We start from the raw sequence: 18,311 nt of genomic DNA, 5'->3' as shown, positions 1-18,311 counted from the left end.
AAATGGACAACTGATGGGTACCTGCTGTATAGCACAGGGAATGCATCTAGTGCACTGTGGTAATCTAAATATGTGGCCATTAATAGTAATTAAATTAATATTAATAGTAATAGTAGAAAGTAGTAGTAATAGCTATCCTCTGAGGTTGCTATGAGGATTAAAGAGCTATACTGCCTTTAAAGGGCTTAGAACAAGGGTTCCTGACATGTAATAAGCTTTCAATAAATCACAGTTGTGGTGATTTTAATTTTTATCACTATTATTATGGAACGATCAGGAAGAGAAAGAAGATTCAACAAAGGAGACTGAGAAAGAGGCACCGAAAAGATCTTAGGGGGGGAACTGTGAGACAGGTGTCATGGAAACCAAGGGAAGATAGTATCTAGAAGGAGGGAGATAATGCAAAAGAAGGTCATTCAAAGGCTAGTTTCTCCTGACGAAAGACTCATTTCATCTCTTAGCGTCTAATGAGACTGAAGGGAAAAAGGAAGGGAGAAAACCCATAATCTTAAATGAAGGCTATCAGACACAAAATTATTTAAAAGCTTTCTTTTGGCTATAACCCTCAGACTGATCTGAATGCCCAGGTCTCCCATCTCTTCCAAATAGGGAAATTACATACTTCCCAAATAAGGAAAAGCCAATGTCACACAAAGTGAAATAAAATATCGGGTATGCATCATTTTGGTGAAATAAAAATTTAGACAACTTCAAGTTTATATGACATAGAGAAGGACTGGGGGCGGGAAGAAAAAGGAATGGATTAGAGGATTTCAAAGCAGTGGTCTATACTGAACCCCCGAGCTAACTCCAGTGAAAAGGAAGGCCCTGGTAGGTGTAGCATTTTTTATTTTTCTTTTTACTCTACCTGGTCCCAGAAAGAAATTATGACAGCATAAACTTTATTTGGGTAAATCATTCAACAAGTGTTTATAGGGTAAAATTGAGAAAAGGTGAGCAGAGAGAGTAATATTTTAATCTAGGATAAATGAGTGGGCAGATTCCCTCCAAGGGTAGATTTAGAGAAGGATACAAAGGAAGCTACAGACCTACAAGAGTCAGAGAATGTTGGGTGCCCCTGTGGCTTTGGGGGCCTGACTGGAGCTACCTCCTGCCCAGGGGTGCAGGAGGGGTCCCCTTTGGCTCCAGAGAGATGGAGGTGGCTGCCAGGGGCCCAGAAGTGCCCCAGAGGGATGCAAGGAGTGGGCCTCTTGAGCATTTGCTCCTGGCCACTTCTCAGCCGATATTGGGCTCTCGAAATAGAGTGCAATGGTCTAAGTCTCACAGATTTGTGGTAGCAAGTAAGATCTCCATTAAACTCATGGTCTCACGTCTCAACCACACCTCCTTCTCAAAGTTTGCCCTGTTATTTCTCAAGATTCTTATATGAGCTCAGAAACAAGCGCGCGCCTTTATTTCACGTTCAGTCTCTGCAACAGGTGCCTCCGTGAGAAAGCTCGATTCCGAGGTAGGTCTACCTCTGTCCATATGAGGTTGCAGATCCCAGTCCTCAGGACCATCGCGGAGGGCAGGGCAGGGAAGGGAAGGGTCAGAAGCAGTCTCATCCCTCATCCTGCTCCCTCGACCCCTCCTCCGCTGTAGCCAGACGGAAAATTCCCTCTCCCACCTTGTGAATACAAGCCAAAGCGATTTCCCCACACCCCACCCCGGGAAATCGTTGGCCTACCAGCTCCGCAATCAGCCGCACAGAATTCAAGTTCGGATTCGGCTTTGATGGCCTGCCACGGAGAAAGGGAATGGGAATTGGACACGGACACCCACATATCCCTCACCAGGAAGGGATCAGGAGATGCAAAGGGGGTTCAAGGCAGACAGCTTGCGATTCCCCCACCCTTCCCGCCCCATTATCACCCCCTGAAAACGCCCTCCCGCCAATCCTGGCAAATCCTACCCATTCGGCAGCATCCAGTGGAACCCACCTCCTTCCTCAGCGCAGCGGGGCCGCGGGAGTGCTCCTTCCCCTGCCTCGCAGTCCCCGATTCCCCAAACGGGGAGCCGCCCAGTCCTGATGGGGCTTTTCCCTCCTCTCTCCGGGCCTGGCAATCGCGCCCCCTTTCTTTACCTGTGTTGGGCTGGTGAACAGCCCATGCTCCGGCGTGGACAGCTGTGGATGCCGCCTTCCGGTCACCGTGGCCCTGCAGGGGAAAAAGACGACGCCTCCTCAGCCGCTAAGCGACCCAGAGCCGCCAGACGGAGCCGCTTCGCCCAGCTAAGGGTAGCCGAGTCGAGGCAGCGCGGTTCCCAAGGCAGCAGCGGCTGGCCCCGCCCACCCGCTGGGCCCTCCCGGCAGCCGCCGCTTCTTTTAGCCTCTGCCCATTGAGACAAAAGAGCAAGATGAGTCGGGCGGCGCGGCCAATCAACGGGGCGAGGGGGCGGCCTCCCCGCGCAGCCTCCTGCCCGAGGCCATTGCTAGCAAAAGGGGGGAGACGGCCGGCTGGGGCTGCGGCACACAGGCGCGGGAGCCGGTGCGGTGTCAAGTCCAGCTCGGACTCTCGGACTGGGCCGATTTGCATTTTACCCGTGAGTTTGCTGCTTCCCCCTCGCTTCCTTTCTCCTTCTCCCCTTACACCTCTGTGGTCTTCCGCGCTTTGAGACCGGATGCCTTCAACACGAGGTGGGACAGAAATCAAGTGAACAATAAGAGTTCCTCACCTTTGTATAGGGGGAAGGGAGGAAAATCATTTACTGAGCGCTTTCTGCGTGCAAACGCGCTTGCACGGACATCTCATTTATTCGTCTCAGCAGCCTTGTGAAGGAGTAGCATATGCCCATTTAACAGAGAGGGGACTTAAGCATCCAGTCACTATGGTTAGGAAGTGCAGAGCTACGAGCTCACACCCAAGTCGACTTGACTGATTTCAAAGGCTGCCCCTTGTAAACACTCCTCTCTACTCTCAGATTGAGGGTTAGTTGAGAAAAGCCAAAGCCAAAGTGGAGATGGGAAGGCCCACTTGGAACTACTATATAGAACTGGTGAGCAAGGACCATCATCTCCATTTTGCAGATGAGGAAACAGTCATAGAAAGGTTAGGTGTCTTGCCCGACATCATACAGCAAATAAGTATCAGCATCCGGTTTTACACCCAAGTCTGTTCTCCAGATGCCAACGATTTGCCCCGCTGAGCTGCCTTGGGGGCATTTTTTAAGCAGGTGGTCTTAAACCAGCTCAACAGCAGTCTTGGTGTGCTGGTAGTGCTGAGAGAGGGCTTGGGGAGGCAGTGGGAAGAGGGCAGTGGGGAAAAGGTAGGGAACTTTTATGGTACATATTGTACAGAAGAGGAAACTGAGACACTTTTCTTTCTCATTTTTACACTACAACAAGTTGCCTGCTTTTTCTTTAAGTAAAAAGTTATTTTTACATCTTATGACCCCCAAAGGAGATAAGACTCAGAGAGGTGAAATGACTTGCCTGAAATTACAAGGTGAAACCAAAACTTGTATCCCATTTCCCTGATACCAGAATCCATGCTGTTAACCAAAGTATGGGTACAAGGCTGGCTGCCTCAGAATCATTTTTAAAAGCCTGTTAGAAATGGAGATTCCTAAGCTCTACCTGTGGGGAATTCGGATTTACTAGGACTAGGGCTGGGGAGGATGATTTATATTTTTAACCAGTGCTGTAGTTAATTCTGAGGTGTAGAGAGGTTTGTGAACAACTGCTGGAGACACCACGTTATGCTGGTGGTAATAAGTAAATGGGGCTGTGGCCAATGTATCTGTCCATACCATATCTGTTGTGAAATGTAACTCCGGAGCAGAGTTTCCTATCTAGGGTCCTTCCTGAAATTGTTTGCAAAGAGTAGAAGTTGGACTCTGTATATTCTTCTGAGTCTTAGCTTTGTAGATTTTCAAATGAGTCTGTGGCCCAGAAATGGTTAAGGACCACTCCCCTACAATCTTTCTTCCTAACATTTTCTCTCTCAACTTGTACTTGAGGAAGAAGTGTGAGAAATGAAGCACAATTTGACCTAACCCCGGAACTACAGCTCTCTGCCGCTGATATAGCTCTTTCATTTCTTAGCTAGAGGACACGTTGCTAGGTTGCCCTTCTGTGAGCTCTTGAGGGGACCTCTCCTTTGCTGGATTTGGCATCACTGGCCCCAGAGAAGGAGCAACTCCATGGAAACGGCACGCAGGGCTGTCCAGAGTGAATGGGCTGTGAAGCCAGTGGCAGAGAAATCTGTACCATTTTCCATGATTTCTGGTTCTTGAAGAGCAGGTCTTACTTCCCTTAGGTAGATTGTGGTTAGGAGGCCCCTTTCAGGGCTTGTTCTTGACTCCTGATGCGTCGAAGCAAGTGAACAATCTGATGCCCTTCGACTGCTGTTGGGTTGTCTTCGACCTGCGTACTTCACCTTCTCCTTTCTGCTTTCTTATTGACTACCTCAATACCTAGAGTCCCTTGGAGTAAACAATGCACATTTGGAGATGAAGCATCTTCCATCTGAGGACTGTGGGCTTGTTCGTGGATGGAAGAGTGTGGGGGGTTGGAGGGTGGAGGGTGTAGGAAGTAAAGAGAAGGCTCACTTCACACAATCAGGGGTGATGCTAGCAGCAGCTCTAGGGTTTCCTTCAGACTCTTGCTTCTGCTCCCCAATATCATGACATCTGACCCTGGGTCTCTTGCAGATTCTTGTTCTGTGTTTAAATTGGCTTCATCACCAAAGTAGGTGATCTGCAGTTGGACCTGGTGGGTGTGGGATCAAATAGGACAAAGAATAGATCTTATAGCTCTGACAAAAAATAGTGGAAGGAAACAGATTGTGTACAGGTGCCTGGATTGGGCCATTAGAACAAAGTGAGGGTCTCTTCCTGCAAGACTGGGAGGCGGATTTGCTAAGCTAGCTCCAATTAGATATAGGGCATCCCTGATCTCTGGCCTCGTGTGTGGGAGTGTGTTCCAATTCATGGCTCTAATGAGACCACATTTTCCAATTTCAACAAAGAAACCTAAAAAGCCTGAAGGTTAGAGAGGTAAAGCTATTAGTTGAAGCAACAATAACTGCCCTTGGCTGCCTGCCTCCTCTGTGCCAGGAACTTTCCATCTGTTATCTTATTTAAGTTTCTCAGCAACGCTGTTGAGACAGGCATTGTTATCCCATTTTGCAGATAGGAAAACTGAGTTTCAGGGAGGTTAACACACTTTGTAAGTGCAGGCACTGGGACTCTAGTCCGGGGCTGTCAGACTCCAAAGCCCATGAAGGACTCTTCTCTGTTGTCTTCCAAACAAGAAATTAAAAAAAAAATCTTCCTTCATTTTATTTTTTATCAGTATTTTTTAATTGAAGTATAGTTGATTTACCATGTTGTGTTAATTTCTGCTGTACAGCAGAGTGATTCAGTTATACATATATATACATTGTTTTTTAATATATTCTTTTCCATTATGGTTTATCATAAGATATTGAATATGGTTCTCTGTGCTATACAGTAGGACCTTGTTGTGTATCCATTCTATATATAAAAGCTTACATGTGCTAGCCCCAACCTCCCACTGCATCCCTCCCCCAACCCCCTCCCCCTTGGCAATCACCAGTCTGTTCTCTATGTCCGTGATTCTGTTTCTGTTTCATAGATAAGTTCATTTCAAACAAATAATTTAAAATGTACTCTGCAGATGACCCAGTGCATTAGACTGATTTCAGCCTTTAAAACAATGTTGTTGTAATCTTACCTATATTACTGGGATCTCATTTTTTAAAATCAAGCTACTAATATAATTTATGGACCAACTTATATACCGGGTAATGCACTAAGCATTTTACATACTTCATAACATGAAACCTTCATGACAATCATTTTACAGATAAGGATACTGAGGCTCAGAGAGAGGAAGAGATTTGGCCAAGGTCATAAAGCTAGGAAGTGGCACAGCGAAATTCAAACCCAGGGCTGTCTGACTCCAGAGGCTGTATCTTTATGCTATAATGCACTGCAGTGGGGAAAACAAACAAGGCCCTCATTTTACATCCGCTCGTCTCTGTCACCCACAGATCTCTCTTCTTCCCACAGCCTGTATCCAGAGCCAGGTACCACTCATGTTTTAGGCATCTGTGCCTTAGGCCTCTTCCTCAGCCTAGAACTCCTGCCGTCACTCCTCCACCTAACGAGAGCCTGCTCATTGGTTAAGGATCAAGTCAGATGCCCCTCCTCAGAGAAATTGTTGGCTGTTCCCTATCCTAGGTGAAATAAATTGCTCTTACGTTTTGCTCTGACCTTGATTAGTGTATGCTTTATTTTACCTCCCAGTATAGTTTAGCTCATGGTTGACCTGTCTCCTCCAGTAGATTCCCAAGCCCTCGAGGGCAGGTACCAATTCCTGTTCACCTCTGGCTCCACAGTGACTTACCTACAGTGATTTCGTAGATGATCAATATGTGTTTGTGAGCTGGCCAAAGGACTGGCTGAAGGATGCCGGAATGAACAGAGAAATGTAGGGCTGGATCTTGGCGCAGTCATGCAAGCTGTGCATCTGGGCTAGACTGGCCAGGGGAGTCTGGAATCCCCTTGGCTCACTTTACTAGGCTGTACACATAGGAGGCACATCATGGGGTCCAGGGGGTAACTGCTGTAGGCTGACTCCAGACTCATTCTGTGGCCTCTATTTAGAAATTCTTGTTTAAGGGGCCAGGCTGTCCTGGATTGTTTATATAACACCTTTGCATTCACAGAAGAAAGGTCTTCCTTGCCTCTCATGTGAACACAAGATACCACTTCATCTGGTTCTGAATATTCTGCAGGAGTGTCTGCAGCATCCTCACAGATGATGAGGTCGGGAAGCATCTTTTTAAAAAAAATACTGTTTACTGAGGCCACCATGCCATGGATGGTCAACCACTTTATCTCATTTTATTTTGTTAATCTTTGCAACAACCTTTTGAGGGAGGTCTATTGTCCTTAGTTTGTAGCTGAAGAAACTGAGACTGAGGAAGTGTCTTGCCTAAGGTCACACAACTAAGCAAGTGGTGGAGGGAGAATTCAGGCTCAGGTCTGTCTGCCCCCAAAGGCTGGCATTTTAACGGAAAAACACATGGGAGTAAAGTAGACTCCCCCTCCCCCATAAAACAGGAAGAATTAGATTTATAAAATGATGACAGATATTTAAGGTAAATTGTTTCTAAATTATTGTTCAGCTTTAATCCCTGAAAATGACTGGCAAAAATGGCAGAAGGAACCCGGGATGGAAAAAGCACAATTCCTCTATCAAATACTGGCCTGAATTCCCCCACGTCAGCCACCTGCCACATGCACAGTATGAGGATGCCTAGAGAGCATTCCTCCCTGTCTGCTAACTTTATAACTGAGATGCATTACACTCCAAGATGTCAATATATTTCTAAAGGTCACACGAGAAGTTGATAAGAGAACTGGCACTGAGAATTCTGGTCTGCCAAATTCTAGCCCAGTTTTCTTTCTGCTAAATCAGCCCTCCCTATGCAGTCAGTGAACACATGTTTACAGGTTACTCAGGAAAATGTCGGGAGGAAGTGGAACATTACTGCACTCTGAGATAGAAGAGGGGACAAACGTTTCCCTCGCCACCTGACCTTACGTAGGTGCAGGTAAAACTTGGGGAAGAAATCCTTGGTAGGAATGCTGGGTAATATCAGGCGCCCCTGTGGCTTTGGGGGGCCTGACTGGAGCTACCTCCTACCCAGGGGTGCAGGAGGGGTCCCCTTTGGCTCCAGAGAGATGGAGGTGGCTGCCAGGGGCCCAGAAGTGCCCCAGAGGGATGCAAGGAGTGGGCTTCTTGAGCATTTGCTCCTGGCCACTTCTCAGCTAAAGGGTCCAAGGCAGAGGAGCTCTCCCAGCCTCCTTAAGGCCATGAGGGTTAAGGAACTGAGGCTTAAGGCACACCTGGACTGCTGGGGGTGGGGGAGGGGTGGTGGCAGAGCACAGGAGACTGTGCCCCACCCCCCTGCACCTAGAGAGACTGTGGCTGAGGTGGATTGTAAGGCCAGTTGTGGAGTCATGGATGCAACAGGAGCAAGAACCAGGGAGGAGCTTGAGGGGGGTGATTCTGGAAGGAGAAGCACTTCAAGGAAGGTTCTGAGTGCGGCAGCGCAGGGAAGGCTGCAGGGGGCTTCTTGCAGTGACTGGCCTTTAGCCCTCCCTCCGTGCCTCAGCCTGTGGGACCCCTTTGTTTCTACTGAACAGGCTAGCGTAATTAGAGCCTCAACACCCCTCTCCTCTTGGGACCACACAGCCCAGGGTTCTGTGTGAAACCTCTGGGTCTGCAGTTCCTACCAGGCTTCCTGTCGATCTGGATGTGAGTCCCCTGCCCGACCATCGTGCCCTGTCCCCCTCTCCCGCCTCTCCTACCCACACAGCTTCCTGTTCCTCTCCTCCACACACCATCCCCGGCACAGCACACCCTGTCCTCTCACCCCTAGTTCCTTCCTGACAATCTCCCTCAGGTTCTCAGATCTGCACTGAGCATTCATTTCTTCTTGATCCCAAATTTCCTTCATGGACCCTGGCTCCCCAGTTACCTTTCATGCAACTCCATCTGCTCCCAGACCATTCTGGGGTGGGAGCAATATTTTGGAATCCTTGAACGGCCTCTTCCCTCTAGTATAGTGATTCTGAACCAGGGGCAATTTTACCTCCTCCCTACCCCCCGGGGACATATGGCAATGTTTTTAGATATTTTTGTCTGTCAGAGCTGGGTAGGTCACAACTTGTGCTACTGGCATCCAGTGAGTAGAGGCCAGGATGCTGCTAAACATTGCACGATGCACAGGGCAGGCACCTATGACAAAGAATTATCTGGCCCCAAATGTCAGTAGCAAGTACTCTGAGAACCCCTGCACTGTTATATAGCTACAGGTCTACAAGGTTAAGCTTGGAAACTGTCAGGTACGGAGCCTTTTCATGCTAAACTTCCAGGAACAGCTAATCTTTCTGTTCCTCAATTGGGAGAGGGGGGCGGGGTGTTGCCATGAAACAGCTACCACATCGTCAGGAATCTGCAGAAAGAGAGGCAAGGAGATTCCCCGCTCCCTAAATTTACTACCAACTTTTAGAGAAAGTACTGGACTACAACTTTTGAATGCCTTTCTGTCTCTACAAGATAGTGCCACTTTTTGGAAAGAGAATAGCAACTTATTATTTTAACAGTTTATCAAATGCAAGATGTCATGTGGTGAATGCAGTAAGGTTTTGGAGCCCTCCTTTCCCAATTTTATTTTCTTCAACCTTCAACCTTCTTTGAATATGAGACTATTTGCTGGATCAGAAAAACACTGTAGAGGTGTCTCTGTTCAGCAAAACTCACTGCCTTTGTTTTAATTTAAAGTGGATGAATTCTTTCTTAAGAGCGCGCTTGTTTCTCAGAAACTGGCCCCCCAAGTTGCTTGTTTCCTTAGAGCTGAGTTTCTTGGAACTCTGTTTCTAACTAAGCAATGAAAATGCTCACCAACAGATTTCATTGGTCAGTCTAACCTCTTTTTTTCCCACTCTTGCCAATCTCTTCCTTCTGCACCCAGTTATCTTCAGCATGGGGGAACAGAACCACTCTCCTGGGAAGGAGCTTCAGCACTGGACACGAACAGAGTCTCCAGGAAAGAGAAGCTGGCACTCCCAGGCCTACGCCCTTGGGGCCATTTCCAACTTTATGTCTACTTTTCTGACCTTTCCTATCTATAAGGTTGTGTTCCGGCAACAGATCCATGCTGTGGCGGTGTCAGAGGCTGTGCGGCAGCTTTGGCATGAAGGCCCTCAATACTTCTACCGGGGAATCTACCCGCCTCTTCTCTCCAAGACGTTGCAAGGGACTCTGCTGTTTGGGACTTATGATAGCCTGCTGTATTGTCTCTCCCCTGTTGGGCCACACTCCCTGGGACACCGCTGGGCTGCAGGGCTCATGTCTGGTGTAGTGGAGGCTGTGGCACTCAGCCCCTTTGAAAGGGTGCAAAATGTGCTCCAGGATGGTCGCAAGCAAGCTCGCTTTCCCAGCACCTTCAGCATTCTCAAGGAATTCCACTCTTATGGGCTTTGGGGGCGGCTGTCGCTGGGTTACTATCGTGGTTTCTGGCCTGTCCTTCTCAGGAACAGCCTGGGGAGTGCTCTGTATTTCTCCTTCAAGGATCCCATTCAGGATAGCTTGGCAGAGCAAGGCCTGCCCCATTGGGTTCCTGCCTTGGTGTCTGGGAGTGTCAATGGAACAATCACCTGCCTAGTTCTGTATCCTCTGATTGTGCTAGTTGCCAATATGCAGTCCCATATTGGCTGGCAGAGCATGCCAAGCCTGTGGGCCTCTGCCCAGGATGTGTGGGACACTCGGGGCCGAAAGGTGTTCCTGATCTACCGTGGAGGTTCCCTGGTCATCCTAAGGTCCAGCGTGACATGGGGGGTCACTACTGCTATCCATGACTTCCTCCAGAGGAGGTATCGTTCCAGGAAAGAGCTGAAAGACTGACTAGCTGCAGGCAGTGTGGCCATGGCAGCTTGTTATTCTAAGCCTTCCTGGGTTGGTTTAAATAGCTTACTTCTTTAGCTTGGTCACCTAATACAACTATTCTTTAGCATCTTTCAACTGTCAGTGCACTCGAGAAGTTCCCAACTACCAGCCTGTTGGGCAAAGACAAAGCCAACAGTGTTCCTTGGTTAGCAAAAGAAATTCACCCTGGTCTATCCACAGCTTCAACAGGCTGAGACCCAGGAAGCCTTTAAGTAATTTGTAACCCACATGAAATGTCATTCCTTTAAGGAATTCACTGACTCTAAAAGATGTGAATAAGAGGAAACTCTAAAAGATGACCTTAATTAGGCACTGTGAGTTCTGGGACCCCTCCAGTTGTCCTCTGGACCAAACTGAGTGGAGGACCAGGAATTCCAATTTCAGAGAACTAAGCTTGACTCTTAGGATGGGGATTCCGTAGACTTTCTCAGATGGGTACATTTTCATGACATTGTTCACTACTCCTGCCACCACCACTCTCACTTCTCAAGGCTGTGGGTACTAGTTTCAGGGTAGCAGTTATGGCTGGAAATCCTGAGTTAGACTTGCCTCAACTGATCATGTGCCACAAGAACTGGTGGGAGTGGGAAGAAGTGTGGTCCTGGATGGATGGGAAGAATAGACTTTGAGGGAAGAGGTTTAGTTGCATGCAGAATAGAAAATTCTACTATAGGTTGATTGGTGTTAAATGCTGGGACATTTTTGATAGCAAGGCAATAACATTGCCTAGAAACCACTTGAGTTTCCCTAAGAAATCTGGAACTGAAATGACTATATCTCTTCATAAATAATTGCATATTTTATTGCTGTGGATAAATATAGTTGCTGTGACATAAGTTAAAGATCTGAAATTGTAGCCTGTCATTCAGAGCCATTCAAAATATGGTCCCCATAAAACTTGTAGCATTTTATCACACCATTACCACTTACATAGATCCTATATCCTAGCCAAACTGGACTATTGTTCCCTCCCCAAACATGCCACTAGCTTTCCCATGGCCATGCTTTGGCCCACACTATTTTCTCCACCTGCAATACCCATTCTCCACATGCCAGTCTGCCAAAATCCTTCCAGTTTCTCAAAGCCCAGCTCAGATGCCCCCTTCTCTAAGGAGCCTTTTCTGATTGCCCCTAACTGAATGTGACATTAGTCTCGTGTGATGCCCCTCTCCAATATTCATATGTGGCACTGATTCCATTATGTCACTGATTTCATGTGGTCCTGTGTTCTTGATGTTCTTCAATACCTCCTACTAGACTGTAAAACTCCTTGAAAGCAGGGATTCTTGTACACATTTTTAAATCTCCCATTGTGCTTAGGTGCTCAATAATGTTGGCTGAATTATTGAATTGATTATCAAGCTGTGATATGGTCTTTATCCTCAGGGTGCTGTCCCTTGTACATGAAGATAATGTTATTGATTCGCTGTCATTAAGACCTGCCTTTGGGGTGTGGTTTTTGCTTTATTAGTGGATTTAGTTTTGTGCTAATGATAATGATGCTGCTGATGATGATAATAATAACAATAATTAAAGATGACTTTCAACTGGGACATTTGATGAGTTTGTGTTATTGGTGACATGTTTGTTGTTGACAACACTGTAGGATCTGAAATTTCACAGAGACATTGCCTAATGGTCCGATTCATCTTAACTCTGGAATTTTGAGGATTTCCAAGATGACATATGTTGCAGTTTTTCCCTTATAGATGATATCATGTAATGATCTCCACTTGCACCTCCTTACCAAACCAAAATTGTCATTTATAATGATCTGACTGTAGATCCTAGCTGTGGGGATTCCTCACTGAATATCAAAGAAATTAAAGACACAGCTATAAGCAATATGAGATCAGAAAGCATTTGCCAGCAAGGTCAACAGAAAATGGCTGGTCCAGAATCGTTGTAGATGAGTTCCCATGTCTGATCCCTGTGCAGACTTAGATGGGGTGGGACAGTACTCTGCTTGCAGATTCAAGTATGGGGAACACAGAGTTTGTACAAGGGAAGGAAAAGTAGAAGAGCAGCTATTTCTATTTAAAGGCTAGCTTTCAGAATGAAAAAAAGTATTTACAAAAATCATTACTTAGCTAATGGCTTTGGTTTTCAAGCTGAAAAGAAGGGGATAAACTATCGTACTCCCCCAATTTTTTTATTCAAGAGATGCATTTATCTCCAAGTACACTGTCCATTTCCACTTATGTCACTGTGTCAGTCCATGTGTCAGTTCTTCATTTTAACTTCTTATTTAGAAATAATTTTGAACTTCTAGAAAAGTTGCCAGCATAAGTAGAGTTTAAAGAATACCCATAAACCCTTTACCCAAAGTCACCTACTATTAACATTTTACACCATTTGCTTTATTATTTGAGCACTCATTCTCTGTCTACACACACATGGTATTTTTTCCTGAACTATCTGAGTTGCAATTTTTAATATTTCTAGATTCAATATTTGTAGATTCAAATGCTTTTTAAAAGACTAAGAGCTTTATCTCTATGACACTGGCACTGTTATTACAGAATATTAGAAAATGAAAACTCATGGCATATTTTAAAGCTACATTAGTGATAATTGTTTAAATTTACTATATTTGCCTTTTTAAATACTTTACATTATGTGTGTTAATACTTGAAGCTATGCAATTATAAACATGAATTTACAACTAAAGCATGTTATAATTGAAATAGTTTATTTTTACAAATTGATTCATATAAAAACCTAGGTAAAATTCCAAAATTATATAGACCAATCAACTTTCCCCATTTAAATCTTCTAAGTAAAATTTAAGAGTGTAATGGTTTTCTAGTAATTTTAAATATCAATATTTAGTTTTGTGGTGTTAATATTATATTTTCTGACATTTAAAAAATGGCCTTTGGACTTGAGATCAATAAAATGAAGAGGTAATAAAAACCTACGTCTGTTTAAAACTTATAAAATATAGAAGTTAACACTAAAGCTACTTGGTACAAAAAGTTGAAAGAAAAAGAATAAAAATCCCTGTCTGAGCTCTGTGTATTTTTGTCTAAATATAAACTACATCAGCTTCCTAACGCTCAAGAAATAATAAGTAACTAATGTATTACAGCTATTATCATAAGTATATGGTTTATGAAGACTTAATTTTGCTTTTAACATTTAGTTTTAAACATTAAACAGCATTATAATTTAACAATGTGTTTGGGATAACTGCATATAGTGTAGTATATTAAAGTTAATAAAATAATGTTATATAGGAGATAAAAAGCATGATAACTCAGGAAAAAAGTGAAAAGTTTTCCTAAAAGAATAAGGTAAAAAATACTGTATTTCCCTATTCTGTTCACTCTCCAACTTCTCTGTTTCTTTCATACCATCTTCCTTTTCCTCAAACCTTCAACACCTCCTCCCTCATCCTCAGTCCCAGTTCATGACCTTACTTTCTATTTCATTAGGAAAAGAGAAACATTCAGAAGAGAACTGCCAGTTAAAAGAACATTTATAAAGCTCTTGCCCATGTAATGACCACCCAAAACAAGAGATGCAACATCTTGATAACCGCCACTCCTAGTCCTCCTGCACTCCAGGCCCCTCACTGATGACATTCCTCCACCCATCCTAGAGATAACTCCTATCCTGACTATTATGATATCATTTCTTTACTTTTCTTTATAGATTTATCTTCTTGTTCCCTGAAGGGGGACACCTTCAAGGGCCTGAGAGTAGGCTCTTGTCTAACACTCAGAAATGAATTGTCCGAGGAGACACACATACTGACAAAGCAAAAGACTTTACTGGGGAGGAGCACCTGGGCAGCAGGGTAAGGGAACACAGGAGAACTGCTCTGCCACATGGCTCGCAGTCTCAGGGTTTATGGTGGTGGAGTTAGTTTCTGGGTTGTCTCTGGCCAGTCATCTTGCCTGTGCCCATATTTGGTCTGACTCAGGGTCCTTCCTGGTGGCGTGTGCATCTCTCAGCCAAGATGGATTCCAGCGTGAAGGTTTCTGGGAGGTTGGCAGAACATATTATGGGCTGGCATGTCCTCCCTCCTTTTGGCCCCTCCTGAATTCTTCTGGCTGGCTGTAGCTTGTCAGTTCTATGTTCCTTATCAGGACCTCCTGTTGTGAGATAACTCATGCAAGCAGTTATTATCCTGCCTGGCCAGGGAGGGCAGTTTCAGTCAACAGTTCCCTAACATTCCGTATAAGCATCCCTAAAGAGCACAGTTTTATTTTACAGATATTTGAACTGTATATACTTTATGTACTTGGAATTGTGACTACTTCTTTCATATTATTTGTGAGATTCATCCATATTGTTGCAGGTAGTTGTAGTTATTTCATTTTTCTAAACTGTGATAAATTTACTTTAAAAAGATGTTTTTTAGAGAAGTTTTAGGTTCACAGCAAATTTGAGAGGAAGGTATGGGAGAGTTCCCATATACGCCCTGCTGCCACAGGTACATAGCCTCACCAATTATCAACATCCCACACCAGAGTGGTACATTTGTTATAAGTGACGAATCTATATTGATACATCATTATCACCCAAAGTCCAGTTTACCTTAGGGTTCACTCTTAGGGCTGTATATTGTATGGGTTTGGACAAATGTATAATGACAGGTAGCCACCATTATAGTATCATACAAAGTAGTTTCATTGCCCCCCCAATCCTCTGTGCTCTGCCTATTCTGCCCCCCCGCCCAACCTCTGGCAACCACTGATCTTTTACTATCTCCATAGTTTTGCCTTTTCCAGAATGTCATATAGTTGGAATCATACAGTATGTAGCCTTTTCAGATTGGCTTCCTTCACTTAGTAATGTGCATTTAAGGTTGCTCCATGGCTTTTTGTGGCTCATTTCATTTTAGCACTGAATAATAATTCCATCGTCAGGATTTATCACAGTTTATTTATCCATTCATCTACCGAAAGACATCTGGATTGCTTTCAAGCTTCGGCAGTTATGAATAAAGCTGTTATAAACATCTGTGTGCAGGTTTTTATGTGGCTGTAAGTTTTAAACTCCTCTGGATAAATGTTAAGGAGCACAGTTGCTGGATTGTATAGTAAGCATATGGTTTAGTTTGGTAAGAAACTGCCAAACTGCCTTCCAAAGTGGCTATACCATTTTGCATTCCCATCAGCAATGAATGAGCATTCCTGCTGCTCCACATCCTTGCCAGCATTTGATGTTGTCAGTGTTATGAATTTTGGCCATTCAAGCATGTGTATAGTGGTATCTCACTGTTGTTTGGTTATTTCACTTTTATTTTTGTATGTACTATTGTGTGAATATACCACAATTTATCCATGAAAACTTTTAGGGACATTCTGCTTGTTTCCAGTTTTTGACTGTTACAAAACAATGCTACCATGAATATTCTTAGTAGTGTATATAACTACAGACGTCTCTAGGATATTTACCTAAGAGTGGAATTGTTGGTTTATAGGGTATGGGCACTTTCAATGTTACTAGATGATGCCTAACTTTTCCTAATGACTAACTTTTCCTAATGCTGTGCACCAATTTACACTTACTAGCAGTTCCCATTGCTCCACCTGCTGGCAACATTTGTTATTATCAGACTTTAAAATTTTTGCCAACCTGGTGGGTGTAAAATGGCCTCTCATTTGATTTTAATGATTTTTTTTTGTTCTTTTTCTTAAACATTTTTATTGGCGTATAACTGCTTTACAAAGCTGTGTTAGTTTCTGCTGTATAACAAAGTGAATCAGCTATATATATACATATGTCCCCATTATCCCCTCCCTCTTGCGTCTCCCACCCACCCTCCCTATCCCACCCCTCTAGGTGGTCACAAAGCACTGAGCTGATCTCCCTGTGCTATGTGGCTGCTTCCCACTAGCTATCTATTTTACATTTGGTAGTGTATATATGTCAATGCCACTCTCTCACTTTGTCCCAGCCTACCCTTCCCCCTCCCCGTGTCCTCAAGTCCGTTCTCCACGCCTGCGTCTTTATTCCTGTCCTGCCTGTATGTTCTTCAAAACCATTTTTTTTTTAGATTCCATATATATGTGTTAGCATATGGTATTTGTTTTTCTCTTTCTGACTTACTTCACTCTGTATGACAGACACTAGGTCCATCCACCTCACTACAAATAACTCAATTTTGTTTCTTTTTATGGCTGAATAATATTCCGTTGTATAGATGTGCCACATCTTCTTTATCCATTCATCTGTTGATGGACACTCAGGTTGCTTCCATGTCCTGGCTATTGTAAATAATGCTGCAATGAACATTGTGGTACATGATTCTTTTTTTTTTTTTCTAAAGATTTTTATTGGAGTATAATTGCTTTACAATTGTGTGTTAGTTTCTGCTTTATAACAAAGTGAATCAGTTATACATATACATATATCCCCATATCTCTTCCCTCTTGCGTCTCCCTCCCTCCCACCCTCCCTATCCCACCCCTCTTGGTGGTCACAAAGCACCAAGCTGATCTCCCTGTGCTATGCGGCTGCTTCCCACTAGCTATCTATTTTACATTTGGTAGTAATTATATAAGTCCATGCCACTCTCTCACTTCGTCCCAGCTTACCCTTCCCCCTCCCCGTGTCCTCAGGTCCATTCTCTATGTCTGCGTCTTTATTCCTGTCCTGCCCCTAGGTTCTTCATGACCTTTTTTTTTCTTAGATTCCATATATATGTGTTAGCACACGGTATTTGTTTTTCTCTTTCTGACTTACTTCACTCTGTATGACAGTCTCTAAGTCCATCCACCTCACTACAAATAACTCAATTTTGTTTCTTTTTATGGCTGAGTAATATTCCATTGTATATATGTGCCACATCTTCTTCATCCATGCATCTGTCGATGGACACTTAAGTTGCTTCCATGTCCTGGCTATTGTAAATAGAGCTGCACTGAACATTGTGGTACATGACTCTTTTTGAATTATGGTTTTCTCAGGGTATATGCCCAGTAGTGGGATTGCTGGGTTGTATGGTAGTTCTATTTTTAGTTTTTTAAGGAACCTGCATACTGTTCTCCATAGTGGCTGTATCAATTTACATTCCCACCAACAGTGCAAGAGGGTTCCCTTTTCTCCACACCCTCTCCAGCATTTATTGTTTGTAGATTTTTTGTTGATGGCCATTCTGACTGGTGTGAGGAGATACCTCATTGTAGTTTTGATTTGCATTTCTCTAATGATTAGTGATGTTGAGCATTCTTTCATGTGTTTGTTGGCAATCTGTATATCTTCTTTGGAGAAATGTCTATTTAGGTCTTCTGCCCATTTTTGGATTGGGTTGTTTCTTTTATTGATATTGAGCTGTAATAGCTGCTTGTATATTTTGGAGATTAATCCTTTGTCAGTTGCTTCATTTGCAAATATTTTCTCCCATTCTGACAGTTGTCTTTTCATCTTGTTTATGGTTTATTTTGCTGTGCAAAAGCTTTTAAGTTTCATTAGGTCCCATTTGTTTATTTTTGTTTTTACTTCCATTTCTCTAGGAGGTGGGTCAAAAAGGATCTTGCTGTGATGTATATCATAGAGTGTTCTGCCTATGTTTTCCTCTAAGAGTTTTATAGTGTCTGGCCTTACATTCAGGTCTTTAATCCATTTTAAGTTTATTTGTGTGTATGGTGTTAGGAAGTGTCCTAATTTCATTCTTTTACATGTAGCTGTCCAGTTTTCCCAGCACCACTTGTTGAACAGGCTGTCTATTCTCCATTGTATATTCTTGCCTCCTTTATAAAAGATAAGGTGACCATATGTGTGTGGGTTTACCTCTGGGCTTTCTATCCTGTTTCATTGATCTATATTTCTGTTTTTGTGCCAGTACCATACTGTCTTGATTACTGTAGCTTTG

At 43.8% G+C, this 18,311-nt stretch overlaps 1 protein-coding gene and 1 long non-coding RNA gene across 4 annotated transcripts in view; one reads left to right on the top strand and one right to left on the bottom strand.

Moving 5' to 3' along the window:
- The window catches only part of SLC25A53 (solute carrier family 25 member 53), a 44,016-nt gene extending 31,980 nt beyond the window's left edge, over window positions 1-12,036 (top strand). The window contains exons 1-2 of one of the 3 annotated variants that reach the window (XM_082377460.1): window positions 2,418-2,541; window positions 9,510-12,036. In XM_082377460.1, the coding sequence (XP_082233586.1) occupies window positions 9,521-10,441 (921 nt within the window). In that variant the 5' untranslated portion in view covers window positions 2,418-2,541; window positions 9,510-9,520 and the 3' untranslated portion in view covers window positions 10,442-12,036. The other 2 variants (XM_082377459.1, XM_082377458.1) reach the window with 2 other exon arrangements.
- LOC309620807 lies at window positions 1,245-2,279 on the bottom strand. Its single transcript, XR_014239652.1, has 3 exons — window positions 1,941-2,279; window positions 1,688-1,739; window positions 1,245-1,509 (listed from the first exon to the last, which is right to left on the bottom strand). It is a non-coding gene; the product is annotated as an uncharacterized lncRNA (long non-coding RNA).
- Window positions 12,037-18,311: the final 6,275 nt, after the last annotated feature.

Source organism: Balaenoptera borealis (assembly GCF_965194805.1).
Source record: "Balaenoptera borealis genome assembly, chromosome: X".
NCBI classification, from domain to species: domain Eukaryota; kingdom Metazoa; phylum Chordata; class Mammalia; order Artiodactyla; family Balaenopteridae; genus Balaenoptera; species Balaenoptera borealis.
This window is presented reverse-complemented; position numbering and strand designations above follow the sequence as displayed.